The sequence below is a fragment of the Halyomorpha halys genome, unplaced genomic scaffold, assembly GCF_000696795.3.
Source record: "Halyomorpha halys isolate HHAL.00 unplaced genomic scaffold, Hhal_1.1 Scaffold309.1, whole genome shotgun sequence".
In the NCBI taxonomy this organism is placed as follows: domain Eukaryota; kingdom Metazoa; phylum Arthropoda; class Insecta; order Hemiptera; family Pentatomidae; genus Halyomorpha; species Halyomorpha halys.
This window is the reverse complement of record NW_027115271.1, coordinates 232,122-247,725: the sequence shown is the minus strand read 5'-3', so window position 1 is coordinate 247,725 and position 15,604 is coordinate 232,122. Positions and strand designations below refer to the sequence as shown.

Genomic DNA, 15,604 nt, shown 5'->3' with positions numbered 1-15,604 from the left:
AACTCCGTATGTCCAAATAGGCCTTATAATAGTCATGTAGATCAGTCTTTTGTAATGGATTGGAAGTTTGGACCGTTTGTCTAGTAAATGTTCTAATAGTCGGAATCGACGAGTAGTTTCCTGTCTTTTCAGTCTTGTATGAGGATTCCATGTCAGTCGTTTGTCCAGATTTATTATAATATTAAAAATTAAATCCTGATTTTTTTTTCTCTGCTCTAATTCTATGATATTTGGAGAAGTGATTGCTTCAATTTACGTTCTAGATTGATCGAAGTACCCTAGTTCAAGCTCACCTATCTTTATTCTGTTCTAAAGATGGATTGTTTCATAACTAACAGAATATTTTATATTCTACGTCCACATTTTCCCTACATAGTTTTATTAGCTAAAATAAATAAAAAATACTCCTGCCATAAGAACAGGGATAATAAAAAGATCATATGGAGAAGGAAGAATGATCCAATTTCATTCAAATTGCATTCTTTAAAGTTCTCCGCCCCCCTCCCGGCCTCCCCCCTCCTACTCGCTACAAAATAATGTACTGAAATTGGCCGAGTATAAGTAGAGTTTTGCTAACTCCTCTTTCATACGGATCCAATTTAACTTGAGCCGTGACGAATATAAAATTTAAGTCGAAATTGGTCTTATCTTTTATACGGATGGGTTGGGGGTGGGAAGGGGGGAAGGTGCGCGTGCATGTAATTTATTTATAGAGAAACGTTTACACTGAATTATTTGAAACGGAAAGCCGTCTCTCACTCCTGGAAGGACAAATTGCAGCCTGGGTTCATTATATATTCAACTACTCTCCAACATTATCTTAACTATATAGAGAGTAAATATTTAAGACCGAATAATCAATTCCAGATATTTTTATAAATACTGACCACAAATTTGAAATTCAGAATATTAGAAGTCTTATGTTCAATAACCTAAAGTCTTAACAACATGAAAAAATTTGGTACTGTGCGCACATCACATGATTTTCACTTACTACTTGGGAAGCAAAATTTTCAAATCAATTTTTTAGGTTTTATCCTTTACCCTTCGTTGTAAACCTTCGTCTTGCTCTACAGTATCTTTTAATAATACCCCACTCATTCCTGTTGAACACATCCGTTACTTAGGACTAAATCTGGACAAACTTTGGCCAGAACCAGATACCAATCTTTCCATAATAAACTTCCCAACCACCCAAACCTCGTTTCTAGCCTGGCTTCTCCTTCACTACCTAATAATCCTCCTAGACGTCTGAAAAGAAGAAGGCCTCGAGATCCAATCTTCTCCTTTAGAAATGTTTTTGGAGTTCTATCAATGGGTAGATTCTCCATATGTTTTTATCACTTACAGCAAATTTACTTGATGTGTATATATGTATACAGTTGTAAATAACAATAAATAAATTATTAAAAAAAAAAAAAAAAAAAAGGTTTTATCCAGGTATGAATAACAAGTATCAACTTAGTTCTAGTCAACAACAGTTTGGGCAAAACTAGTGTATGTATGATTGTAATGGTTTTTTGTAACATGAATATTTTTTGGATGACTCTACGGACCTCCTAGATCATTAGCCGGCCGAACTAATTATCTCCACCCGTTTTTTTACTACCCCCTTCCTGTTTATTTTTGACATATGGGGAGAGAGGCAGTTATCTAGAGTCGACCAACCTATTCTAACTATGGTGGGGGTCAAGTTTTTTTTTTTCGTGGTGGTCCCAAAAAAGTCCTCCCCCCTAGGCCGGATTCGAACCGGCGCCGCCCGCAGTTCTCAGGTTGCTATGACCTGAGGCTCAACCACCTGAACTACGGACGGCCCCCTCCACCCCTGCCTATCTTGGGCTTCTGCTTTCCAGTTTGCTCTTTTCAATTCTGTCTATCCATCTGATTTTTTGGCTCCCACATTGTCTCTTCCAAATTATACTGGCATTCCTTGTGTACAGACGTACCGATGGATTGCTTCGAGCCACATGCCTTCCCCACTATCTTGCATGAATATACCTGACTTAAGCTTGTAATTTCATTTTCGTACATCTTTTCGTTATTAAACTGGGCTGTTCGAACACACTTAGACGACTATTTTCCCTGAAATGTGTATACCTGTAAAACTTTAATTCGAAATTTTGCACGATCCCAATACATTCCTTGCTATGTATTCCTTTTATAGGTTAGTGTAAGTAAAAGTAGGGAAATCGTTGAATCTGATGTTTTTAGCAGATATTTTCCTGTGAAACATTTTTAGTTTAATTTTTTTTCTTCTTAACATTTTGGCAATATTTTTGTTTTTCACTATATCTCAAAAACTAATTTAAGTTTTCAAACTCGAAAATCTTTTGTCCAAAAGATATTTTTTATATTTATTTATAATAAATTTAAAACATATAATAATTGTTTATATCTAGTACGCGTCTTGAACACTTTAGTAGTTTTAGGTTGCGTCAATATTCCAAATGTGCAATATATTAAGGATAATATACAAAAGGAAGATGGTCCGGGTGCAGTAAAAAAATACTTTTTTACAACTAAAATAATAATAATGTAACAACTAATACTATGTAATAGCTAATAAAAACAGTAACAAAATTTTAGTTATTTGTATCTTTTTTAGCCCTGGTGAAGACCTGCAACGTGGGGCAAAACGTTGGCTCAATAGTTTAATTACAATTTAAGTTTTTTCTACCTCACCCGGACTATCTTGCTTTTACTCACGACCAATCAACGATTTTACAATATTGAGAATAATATTTACTATCGTAGTGTTAATACTTTAATAAGAAAAAATCGATGTTATGAAATGGATTATCGATAGTTTTACACCTGTTGTTCTACCTGTCTAAGGTAAGACAGGTCCGGTTGTACCCGGACAGATGCTAGGAACCTGCTCCCGCTGGAGGACTGGTGTTGAAAATAGAACGGAATGGAGACGCCTTCCAGAGGAGGTCTTTCTAGTAATAGATTGTCCTGGCAATTATAATCTCTAGCAGTTCCTAGTAGCAGAGTATATTTCAGGAAAAATTATATTCTTGCATTGTAGTATGATTCATGGAATTTTTTTTATACGTTGGTTTTGTAATCTATATAATAATTTAATGCAGAAAATACTATCCACACTCGAGTGCACACATGCCCTTGTTGTAGGATCGTCACACATGTTGAGTACACAAACATTTTGTTCATAAATGTGGTCTTATTTTTTGTAAACATTTCCTGTATTTGGCTGCTTTTGTTGTGCATTTAACAATAATAAATGAATGTTAACAAAAAATATTAAAATAAAATGTGTACAAATAAAATCGAAGGATAAGAGAGGAAAAAAAACTTATGCGTTATTATTTTAAAAATTATTTTGTGATTTAGTGGCTATGCAATAAATATAATTTTAAAATTTACTGGTTATCTCGATCTAATCATTAAAATTTATGATTTATAACATATGATAGGGACATTTAGATGCCTGCAATTTTAAAATATTATTGTCGGAATAATTGTAGCAACAAAAAATGTTAGTAACATTTAATATCGTTTGAACCATCGGTTCACTAAAGATGCTAGTTCAAGTGTATTCGCTTTTTAAGAGTTTAAACTGTAATCAATAAAATGTTTTTTTATTTGAAACAGCACTGTTAGCAACAAAACTATTCACAGGTATAGTGAAAATATTGTTAACAATAATAATAATAACAATGTAATTGGTAAACGGACCTTATGTATGATATGTCCTTATGTATTAATTATTTTATTTGTATTTTCTCCGAAAATTCTAGACCTATGCAATGTATCAAAGGTCATGAAAAGGTGGTTTGAAGCCACTTCATATCCGTTTCATAAGGTTTATTTTATGGTTGGACATCAGAGATGTCTGTCAAATATTTTTTCTCTTTATTTTGGCCATCTAAGCGTTCTCCTTGAACTGAAATTCGGTTTATAGGATTGATTTCTGGGCAGAAATATCATAAAATGGATTGGAGTACAAATTTAGTCATGTCCAAATGTATTTTTCACCTCTAAAGTCTCTTCAATGGATTAGCAATTTATAGATAAATTCGGAGATTTCAACTATGTTATTTTGCGCCCAACATTTCTTCGCGGTTTCATGCACCTCTACAGGTCCCGAATCGTGTTAAAGCCTTTAAAATTTTAGGATGAATTTAGTTAGTGTTAAAAATTTTCCACTGGGGTCACAACTTGTTTTTACATTTTAGCCGTTTTTTTCGTGGTCTTGCGTTTCAATACTGTCAGTCGCCCGCTTAGATCTCCTTGTCCTCTTTTTCGGAGACATAAATGACCACATTCCCGTATGGGGTTTTCTAGATAATTCTCCTAATAATATTAATAAATAAACGTTATTTTCTTGACATTTTTATTCCATTTTGGTATTTTTGCTTAACTGTTTTCATAAGTTTCGAATTCTCTATATTTTTCTCGAAACTTGGACTATGGATAGTTGGCATTTAGTTGACTCCCTGAGGAATTATATGATATTTAATAAGACTTATTGACAGCTGTTTTCAGCTGTTTAGGGACCCTTTAAAATTATATTTCATCCATTTGTTGACTTGTACTATTTTTCCTGCTCTACTTCGGAATGTAGATTAATTATTATGTTTTTACTATCATAGTATCCTCTAAGATTTTAAATTGCCTGCAGGTATGGAGAGCGAAGGATGGAGCGTTGTGACGGCCCTAAGTCGGAGCCGGTCTAGCCTCCTTACGCCTGCCTCACCGTTCCTCGACTCGGCCTTCCCCAGCGACTGCGACCAGGGTTACGACCAGCATAGCTCCGAAGAGGAGTTGGAAGTCATCAACTGCGCGCAGCCTAAGCACTCCACAGGTCAGGAGAAGAGGAAATGGTCTCAGGTGAGTTATTAATTCAATAGTTATCTATAAGAATAATTTTTATTATTAATAATTTATCAATTATTATTTATTTACTAAATGATAAAATTTAACACATTTAAGAGAAATTGGTATCAGTTATATATGTATCCATCCACACCATACGTACATTTAGGAAAAAAAAAATATCTCGGCCGTTTGAATCTTCGAGTAGGGTGTTAGGAATTATTGGAGCTAGATAGACGTTGTATTGCAGGATTAGAATGGTTCTGATCAATGTTTCTGACCTTGTATGGTATGAAACTAGAATGAATGGGACGTTGAAGTTATGGTGTAGGGTCTTGTTTGTAAAATAATATAGTGCACATAATATTATTTTGAAGGACTAGGTATGTTTGATGTGTTGGATTTAGCTGCCAGTTTAGGTCCGTTGGTCAAAATAAGTTTTATTATAGTATTATAGATTGATAAGGATATAGACTTGGTTTGTCAAGATAGGATGACATCGATGGGCCAGGCACGTCACACATTTGGATGATTTGGCCATACCCAGTAAGATACATGGACAAAGATAGGCTGGTAGGTCAAACGTAAGATGGGAGGACTCACTGACATCGGACGCACGGGCTAAACTGGGAGTTCGAAACTGCAGAGATGCTTCTACTGATCGTATTGAATGCAGAAAGCTTTTGAAGGAGGTCTCGGTTACGGGATGTAGCGCGATATATGTGATGTTATTATAGATTGATAGCTGTTTGTCAATTAAAGATGAGATTTTCTTTTCTGAAACGTGTCTTTACGTTGCAAAATCGAATTCTAAATTTTAAGAAAAGTTATGACAAAAGTGAATGAATTTTCTCCGAACATGAAATTTCTATGAAAACAAAAATAGGTGATAGATAAAATATTTATTTGATTTTTTGGAACTGATCCTTTTTTTTTTTCATATAATAGTGAATGTTACATGATATCGATATATTAAACTACTATAGTTATGGAATCCTTATAATAATTAAACTACAATGCAGTGATATAAATGCATCTATCCATGTGTGATGATAAATGCATGTAGAATTACAGTTTTGTCAGGCTATCCATTGAATCTACTAGCCATGTAGTGCATCAGCCGAATTTAGCTTTTGAATAATGTAACAGTCTGATGAATTCCCGATGAGACCCTATTTCGGAAAAGCCATCGATGCGATGCAGTTACTAGATGAAGTTGAGTATAGTTGCATAGGTGCCTGCCTGTCTATTCAGTGCATTGTACATTATCTGTCTATTCCCGGACTGAATACCTCTATGAATATTTAGAATAACTAATAAAATAGTTGTCAGTCCGTTGTGCTAGGAATATATTGTCAGATTCCCTCTCCTCGCATAACATCTAACTATATTCCATTTATTTTATTTTTTGCAGATTCTTTTTTTTATAAAAAATAATTTTTGTTTGTTTTGTACTTGATGCACTGCCATATCGGTCATCCGATTTTGGTTGGGATTTTTGCTAAATGTCTACAATTTTCCTGGTAAGAATATAGGCTGGTTCGATTTTTTTGGTAAAAAAAATTTATCAACAAAATTAAGCAATTTTGGCGCGTAACTCAAAAAGTATACAATTTTCATGTTTATTATATTCCAATCGATTGGCCTCTTTTTGAAGAATGAGAAAAAATATTACTCATTCTATTAAATGATTTTTTATTCACTAAAAATTAAAGTAAAGTATGTAAAAAAAAATATTTTTAGGAAAAAGCAAATCGTATTTGTTTTTAGCGTCGTCTGAAACTTTCAAATTTCATTCTTCAATGTTATTAAAAAATTTTCACCTCAATTTATTTGGAGATTTTTTTTTATTCCGGTAACTTCATATAATCGTTCATAACTCCACTGCATTTCATCTATTTCCTACGTTTAAACAACCGTTGGAAAGCTTAACAACGTGCATTAACAATATTTAGATTTAATACCCTCATGAGTGCAAAATATTTGGTTATAATTTGTTTCATTAGATCCGGCTTGTGCTCTTTGGTGCAGTCTATAGATATCTAAACCACTTACAAGTTTGGTGTAGATAAATAAAAATTTTAATTTCCAATTTTTTGGAAAAATCATATTCAATGGTTTTTCGAGGTGCTAAGAACGAATTTCAACATACGGGTTATTATAAAACTATTCATATTTTATGGAGTGTATGAAAATGAAATGAAAAAAAAGTTTATTCTGGGTCTAGATCCCTTTAGGACAATTACAAAAGCAATTTAAATTTTATAATAGAATTCATTGGCAGCAGTGTGGCCACACTTAATTATAACTTATACACAGAGAGAAAAAATAATAGATTAATTAAAAAACTAACAACAAAAAAAAAAGGTAATTACAAAATATTTGTACTATTATAGTAATGGGTCAGATTGGTGAAGCTGAAGGTAGTGAAACATAAGGAATCCAAACGAGGAAAGGTACATGACGTATGTTAGAGGGAATGGAGTTCCAGACATATGCAGCTTGGTGAGGTGGAGGGGTAGGTGTATCATCATCATCAGAGTCAGAAGAGGGACTTTCTACCACTGTGAGGTGTGAGGATCCCACTTACAGAGTCTGGCCCAAATGCCTCTCTCTTGAACCAACTCTCTTCTACTCCAATCCATTCCACGCTTCCTGAATGCTTCCCTTACACTGTCTTCCCAAGAGATATGAGGCCTTCCTCTGGGTCTTTTCCCTTCAGAGCGGGTCTCTTAAGTCTTCCTGACGTTTCTATCTATATCTTAATAAGATATTCAAACCCAGTCCAGCTCTATTCGTTCTTTTTTTTTTTTTAATATTTAAAGCTTTAAAGAGAAGCCGGGATTTATGCAGTATGTATATGACAGTATCATAGATAATCAATTTGCCCAAATAATAAGAAAAACCAATTAAATCAGACCGGCACGAACCATTCTACAGGGAAGTTTATGTTACTACAGTTACCGTCTTATCACTTCACTAGTGCTTAATTAATGTATATTTAAGCTCAAATATAGCAATAGAGAAGCATTGTTGGATCTCCTAGTAAATGTATAAAAATGATGAGGATACTTTAACAACTTTATTATTGCTTAAACGTAATATTCCTGCGTAATGACCAATGTATTGATCACCTGGGAAAACAATAACCTAATATAACCCACAACTACAGTCGACCATTTTCTCCGTGAGTGGTTATTTTTTCTTTTGCTATTGGTTAACCATAATTACGTTCGTGAAAAATTAATTACGACTTCAATTACGACCTTATCAGACTACTGATGTTAGTGCCTTAAGGGATGTTCTGTTTCGATTTTATATAAAAATAAAAAAACTGAATGTTTTTAAAAGGACTAATTGTATTTTTAAAGGATTAAAAAAAAAATACAGAATGTTGAATATAAACTTTCTCCAGAATAAACAGGTATTGTTGAAAGGAATTCTAATGGCTACCGCTTTGTTGAAGGAGACTTGACAATAGTCTTAATTAAATGGCCTTTCCCTGGCGGACCCCCTCAATCAAAAATTGACTTCTATCCCCCCCCTTTTTGAGGCAGGTAACAAGCGACGTAATTGTACGTCCACAAACAATGCTTCACCGATCTCCGCCTAACTTTTAAGTGCGCTCCTACCTCCAGCCTGTTCCTTCCATTAAGAAAATAAAACTTGAGGAAATTTTCCCAACTTCAGCTCGGTCGAGAAAACGAAAAAGAAAAAAAAAATATGGACTCGAAGGAAAAAGAAAAACGGTAAACTTTTTCTTAACTACTGAAACCGGTTCTTAATACAGTTTTGGGGTAATTGGGAACGTACTTAAGGACTCATTACCTCGGCTTATACAATCGATCCAATCATAAATGTAAATAAACATTAAATAGCCGCGAGTCAACCCTGTGGGTTCTGGAGCCGTCCTAGGGCCCACCCAGTCTCATGAATTGGCGGTCGAGCGTGATTCTGACCAAATCACCTCCTTGTACAACCATTGGTCTAATAACAGTACTTCCTTACAAAGTACTGAACCCCGGACCCTTCATGGGTTGTAGCGGTACAGATTTTAATTTTTTTTAATATAAAATTAGTAATGAAATGGAACATGCAGTTGTGTTCATTGTTATCTCTGAAGTCCGGAAATTCACGCAGTAATTTTTATTTTATTTTTTCTTTATTCAGAAAAATAAATCCAATATGGTCCAAACAAATGACATCTGTTGGTCGATGCCAAAATAACATATAGAAATCATAAGCATAAATAAAATTTATTAATTACAATTTTCACTATTAGAGATTTGTGGAGGCTACTACAATTTATTAGCTAGATCAGTACAATATGAATTGATCTGTGATAAAACTAATAAATCAATTAATTTTTAATTTTTTTTCAAATGAATTAAAAATAATTGAAAGAACTTATGAGGTTCTTCAAAATTGGTGATAAAAATTTACAATTATTGCATTAATAATAATCACTAAATTAATAAGAACAATAATGATTCATTGTAAGTATAAAGTGAACTTGATTAAAAATAAGACTACAATATAAAATATAAAAAAGAATAACATATGTAATAAATGTAATATTATATTACATAAAATATGTAACATGATATCTAATATAAAAATATATATATAAAAAAGAAAGGATACAGTAAAACAAAATTATATAAGAATACGATAAAACTATATAAATAAGTAATGTGTACAATTAAGCACACATATACACATACATATAGTACATTTAATCATAAATTTACAGTTTTCTATTTATACAGTTCAAGATGGTATATCAGTCTGTCGTATTTTTTTTCCCCGGGAGAAATTACCTTTTTTTTATGAACTATTTTCTAATAATTATTCTAATTTTCTAATTAAGGACCACATCTTGACAAACGACTAACCTGGAATCCTCACACAAGACTGAAAAGACAGGAAACTGCACGCAGATTCCGACTATTACAGCACTTACTAGACAAACGGTCTAAACTTCCAACTCATTACAAAAGACTGATCTACATGACAATAAAAAGGCCCATCTAGACATACGGAGTTGAGCTTTGGGGCTCCACTAAACCTTCGAATTCCTCTCGTATCCAATCTTTACAATCCAAAATCCTTCGTAAAATCCTCAATGCTCCTTATTTTGTTACTAATAAAACCATCCATAAAGACCTAAATGTCCCTTATGTAACCGATCTAGCCCGAACCCGATATTATTTCTTCCATAATAAACTCCCTAACCACCCAAACCCACTAGTTTCTAACCTTGCTTCCTCTTCCATTCCTGGCAATCCTCCGAGGCGCCTGAAAAGAAGATTATATTGTAAACTGTTTTTAGAGTTCTACTACTGGGTAGTTTCTCTACATCCTGTATAGGAATATATGGACTCAAGCATCATTAAAAGAGCATTAGCTAGTTCTTTCATTGCGATATAAAATTACTTGGTAAGGGATCCCACACGTTTAATGTAATATTTTCAATTTTTACTGTAGGATCAATATTATCTCCACTACTTTGCACACAGTTTTCCTTCTACTTCAGAAATCAAGTCTTCAAATTTTGTATTCCACATTATGCTGCTTCGAAATTCCACTAATTCCATTTCTAAGATACCTTGCCACAAAAATTCGGTTAACTCCACTGTATCAAATTCAGTTTTGTACTGACTGGTGATTGTTACGTTCTCCCATTTTACGCTGCAACGAATATGCACGTCAAGTTTCATAGCACTGATACGTGATACGATAGAAATAGAAAATGATTTTTGGCAGTATTTGTTTTTCATATAAAAAATTAATTTATAAAAACCAATGAGTGAGTCAGCTAAAAACCTTGCGTGAGTCAATGTCTGGCCAACGGGTCATAGGTTCGCCATGCCTGGCTTATAGTAACACCTAATTTTATTAATGTTACCATTAATTTATTATTAATAATAAAACAAATATCAAATTTTCTATTAAAGTCTTTTTAATTTTATTATTAAATTCTTTTATCTGAATTGATTTTTTATTTTCTAGAATATACCATATCAGTATTGTTTTTATTCAGTATTTATTTAATCGATTGCTATTTAATTTTGTCCTAACTGGAATCAATCTCAGAAAAAGACTCCTGTTATTTCTCCTCCTAAATAGTATTGGTGTCCTATTATTAAACAAACTTTGTTGAAGTTGATAAGATTGAATCCTGTTACTCAAATAATGAAAATAAGATTAATTAGTTAAAGGATCTTTGGATTTATCGTTCGCTCTCCAACTTCAAAGACTTGCGCAGCTTTTGGTTTAATTAATTATCTGAAATATTAAGCTTTTAATTACAGTCGACTAATTGCTTCTGAATAAATAAAGTGTAATCGTATATACTCGACATTTGGAACACGTATATTAATTAAATATTTTGTTTTATTAATTCCACTTATTTATCTTTATTCATTTATTTATCAAGACTTTAGTTATTTTTGGGATGGATGTTATTAAATTTAATAAATAGACACGGTGCAGAATAGTAGAGAAAAAATTAGTAATATTTTAATATTAATTAGATCTTCAAAAAACATCGTTTGAATTTATTTATTGATCAATTTTACAATCTCCTGCAGTCTGGGGCGATTAGTAATAGTGTTCCATTTGAGCTCATTTTATACCAAAATCATAATAACTTATGAATAAAACTGACCATAACATAATTAAATATGTATATAAATAATTAGAAATATAATACAATACAATTTTAAACTAATTATTACAATAAATAAAAGTAATCACATCTGAAGTGCCATTATCCAACTTTAATTGTCAAATTTATGTTACAATAAACCTCGTAGCTAATGATATTTCAACCTTCGAGGTGGATTTTAGGGATGAGTGAAATAGGATAAAGATTGAACCAAAGTATTAGCATGATTGGAAAGGTTTAAATGGAATTATGAATTTTATTTTTGGTATAAGATCAAGGACATAAGGGTTATGAAGTTTTCAGTAGTTGAGTGTTACAAACGTAGTATGGAGCGTTGAGTATTTTATTGTTCAAATAATAGTCCAGATAGTATTCTGTCAACTAATCCCTTATCTACAACCCTTTGGCTCAGTAACATAACCATTTGTCTTAAAATATATTTCAAGAATGGAGGCTTATCTCCCAATCTAACCATTTTTCATTTATTTTTAAATCCATTAAATACAGTCCACTCCAAATTCTTATACCAGCAATACCATTAAATTTCAATTATTATGGGTAATATCCCCCAACATTTATCCCGAGGAATATCTAAATTAAACAGAGAGGGCATCCTTATTCATCGATATTCCTTCTTTCAAATAAAAGTTCACCTGGTTGAGTGCACTCTCTTTTTCATTTTTAGTCCAGTAATTTCAAAGTACTTCAAAATTATAAATTTTTTTTTTAAATTTATTTATTTATTTTTTTTTTACTATCTCTTTATAACCGGTAATACATAGAGTTCAGTATTGTTTTTCTCTTGTTAAATCTCAGATTTAATAAATTGTTTTCACCTTCTATTTCTTCAATAAAATCCATACAGTCCACTAATATTAACCCGAACAACATTCTAATGTGAGGTAACTACTATGCCTCCATTGAAGTTGAATGTGCAGTGCCTACACCAATTTTTGTACAATTATGCATTTTTTTTTCCTTAAATATGCATTAAATTTGCAGATTTGATTGTGTTGCGGAACAATTACAATAAAAATGACTACTAGAAAATCTTAATAAAATCATGAAAATGCAAAGAAAAATATAACAATATTGGATTTTTATTTAAAGGTATCTACTTACAAATAATTTTTAATTGAATTTTTTTTTATTTATTTATTGATATTTACAACTATATAAAAAATACAACAAGTAAATTTGATCATAATGACATAATGATATGATACAGCGTGTAGAGAAACTACCCAGTAGTAGAACTCTAAAAACAGTTTAGAATATAAGGTCACGAGGACATCTTCTTTTCAGGCGCCTTGGAGGATTTCCCGGAATGGAAGAGGAAGCAAGGTTAGAAACTAGTGGGTTTAGGTGGTTAGGGAATTTATTATGGAAGGAATATAGGAAGGAATAGGTTCGGGCTAGATCGGTTACATAAGGAACATTTAGGTCTTTATGGATGGTTTTATTAGTAACAAAATATTGAGGATTTTACGAAGGATTTTGGATTGTAAAGATTGGATACGTGAGGTTAATTGAATTTAAAGTACGAAAACGATTTATCTACTCTATCAAAAAGAAAAACTGGATTGAAAAATTAAAAATTACATTATTTATTGACCCTTGGAACCAACTTATAACCATCGTGAAACCAGCGGTTCACGATTCATTAATTCCATGGCCTTTGGCTATAGGTATACTATACCACCTTAGCCTGGACTGATAACAACACCTTATAATGCCACAAGGCAATCAAAGGGAGAAGACTCAGTTAAGTATATATAATACATTTCATGTATTATATATCTATGATGTTATAATTTATTTTAATGAAGGGTGCGAAAAAAAAAACCTCTGGAAATTATTATTTTTCTGTTTTTGTCTCAATTTTTGAGTTTCAATATTTTGATTTGTGTCTTTTACATTTTTTTTTATTGTTTATTGTGATTTTTAAATAAGATTTTCCAATACATTTATGAACCAATCTTTGCGATTGTCTTCTCAACTAGGGAGAAAATGAGGTACAGAATATTCTATAAAGAAGGATGTATCAATGTATATATAGATATATTTTAATGCACCGTCCATTTAATTATAAATAATTCAAACATTGATAAAGTTATTAAATAAATCAAAAATTGTATCCTTTTTAGTCTTAACACTTTTTATTTCAACAGTCTAACGTTTCGGCCATTTCAGCCATCCTCAAGGACATCTAAATATTTAATAGCTTAGATTATATATTCATTTATAACATTTATAACAACAACATAATCAGTAATAATATAACATACCTTCAATTATAAATTCTTCCTCACATTAAAATTTAAAAATTTGTTTTGCAGGCTATTCTGCCCAGGTCATTAATTATAAATTAAAAACCTATTAAAAAGTCAATTACTAGTGAGTCATATTTATTATTAATTAACTTACCTAAACTTAAGTTTAGTTACCTATTTTTTTATTTAAAATCATAAATATCTTCTTATTTTAAAATTATCCACCAAATCACTACCATATACACAAACCATTTATAACCTCCCATTCACACAGGTCAGCCTTATTTTAAAATTAATTTAAATTGCATTTTTGTCTCAATTTGGTATTTATTCTAATTCTCAAAATTCCGTATTAAAATTAATTGTAAATAGTAACAAATTTCTCCAATATTTTTATAAATTTATTTTGCTTAAAATCTCTGCATAATGTTGGTTTAAAATCCTAGTATCTGTTTTAAAATTAGCTGTGTAATTGATGTTCTCTGATATATAAATTGACTCAAGTATTTTTCTTTTGAACAAATTGTTTTCTTTATGTAAAATTATGGTGTTATCAAAATCAAAATTATGTTGATTTTTGGCTGCATGCTGTACTAATGCTGTTTTATTTGGATCCTTTTCTTTATTTCTTGTATCATTTTTGTGTTGATATATTCTATCCCCCAACTATTGCTTAGTTTCACCTATAAATACAGGTGACAATTTAAATAGGTTTTTAATTTATAATCAATGACCTGGGCAGAATAGCCTGGAAAACAAATTTTTAAATTTTAATGTGAGGAAGAATTTATAATTGAAGGTATGTTATATTATTAGTGATAATGTTGTTGTTATAAGTGTTACAAATGAATATATAATATAAGCTGTTAAATATTTAGATGTCCTTGAGGATGGCTGAAATGGCCGAAACGTTGGACTGTTGAAATAAAAAGTGTTGAGACTAATAAGGATACAATTTTTGATTTATTTAATAAATAATTACCTGTCTCCAGAAATTGAAATAATATATTTAAATTGATAAAGTTGTTAAAACACCATAAATAACCGATTACGTAATTTTCCTGGGTGAGTTATTCACTCTAGAAACATTTCTGTATCTCTTTTCTCTGACGTGCACTAAAAGGGTATTATCAATGGATTTTACAGCCTGAGTTTTTTATGTTTATTTTTTTTAAGATTACATTTCAGTATCACAGCTGGTTTTTATCTCTATTTTATTTTTAAATTTTCATATCTAAATTACGGATTATGCATTTTTTTTTAAATTCGCATAAATATATTAGCATTCTATTTCCTGCAGGCATCCCTATCTAATTTCTATCTTTAATAATGATTTATTATGTTTTTAAACACAGTCTATTTATTTTAGTATCCAGCGATTCTTAATTTATTTTATACTTTATATTCTTGAGTCTATGAATGACAAATATCTCTGAAAAAATTCAATGTATACTAAACTAAAAATAATATTTATTTTTATAAAAATGTTAATTTTAAATAAATTTGGAAACGTATTTTTTTTTTTTTTTTTACTTGTGTGAACAAATACATACTTTTTTTTACTAAACAATACAAATTTTTGTAAATATTTTCGATAACTTCTTCACTAAAAGAGAAAAATAAATTTGAGAAATTTAAAACGTTACCAAAAAAAAAAAGGAAAAAAAAAATTTAATTCAAAACTTTAAGAAATGGCCACGAGAACAGCTAATGTAAAATATCATTAGAGTGCTACCAATGGGTAGTTTCCCTACACGCCTGTAACATTCCAATTTAACTTAGATCAGATTTACTAAATGTATTATAATGTACAGTTGTAAAT

The 15,604-nt window shown here is 31.2% G+C and overlaps 1 protein-coding gene across 3 annotated transcripts in view; it reads left to right on the top strand.

The window, feature by feature from the left end:
* Reph (Regulator of eph expression) overlaps positions 1-15,604 on the top strand; it is a 349,319-nt gene that overhangs the window by 265,733 nt on the left and 67,982 nt on the right. For all 3 annotated transcript variants that reach the window (XM_067052352.1, XM_067052351.1, XM_067052353.1), the window contains exon 3: positions 4,646-4,854. In XM_067052352.1, coding sequence (XP_066908453.1) covers positions 4,646-4,854 — 209 coding nt within the window. The remainder of the gene's footprint in view (positions 1-4,645; positions 4,855-15,604) is intronic.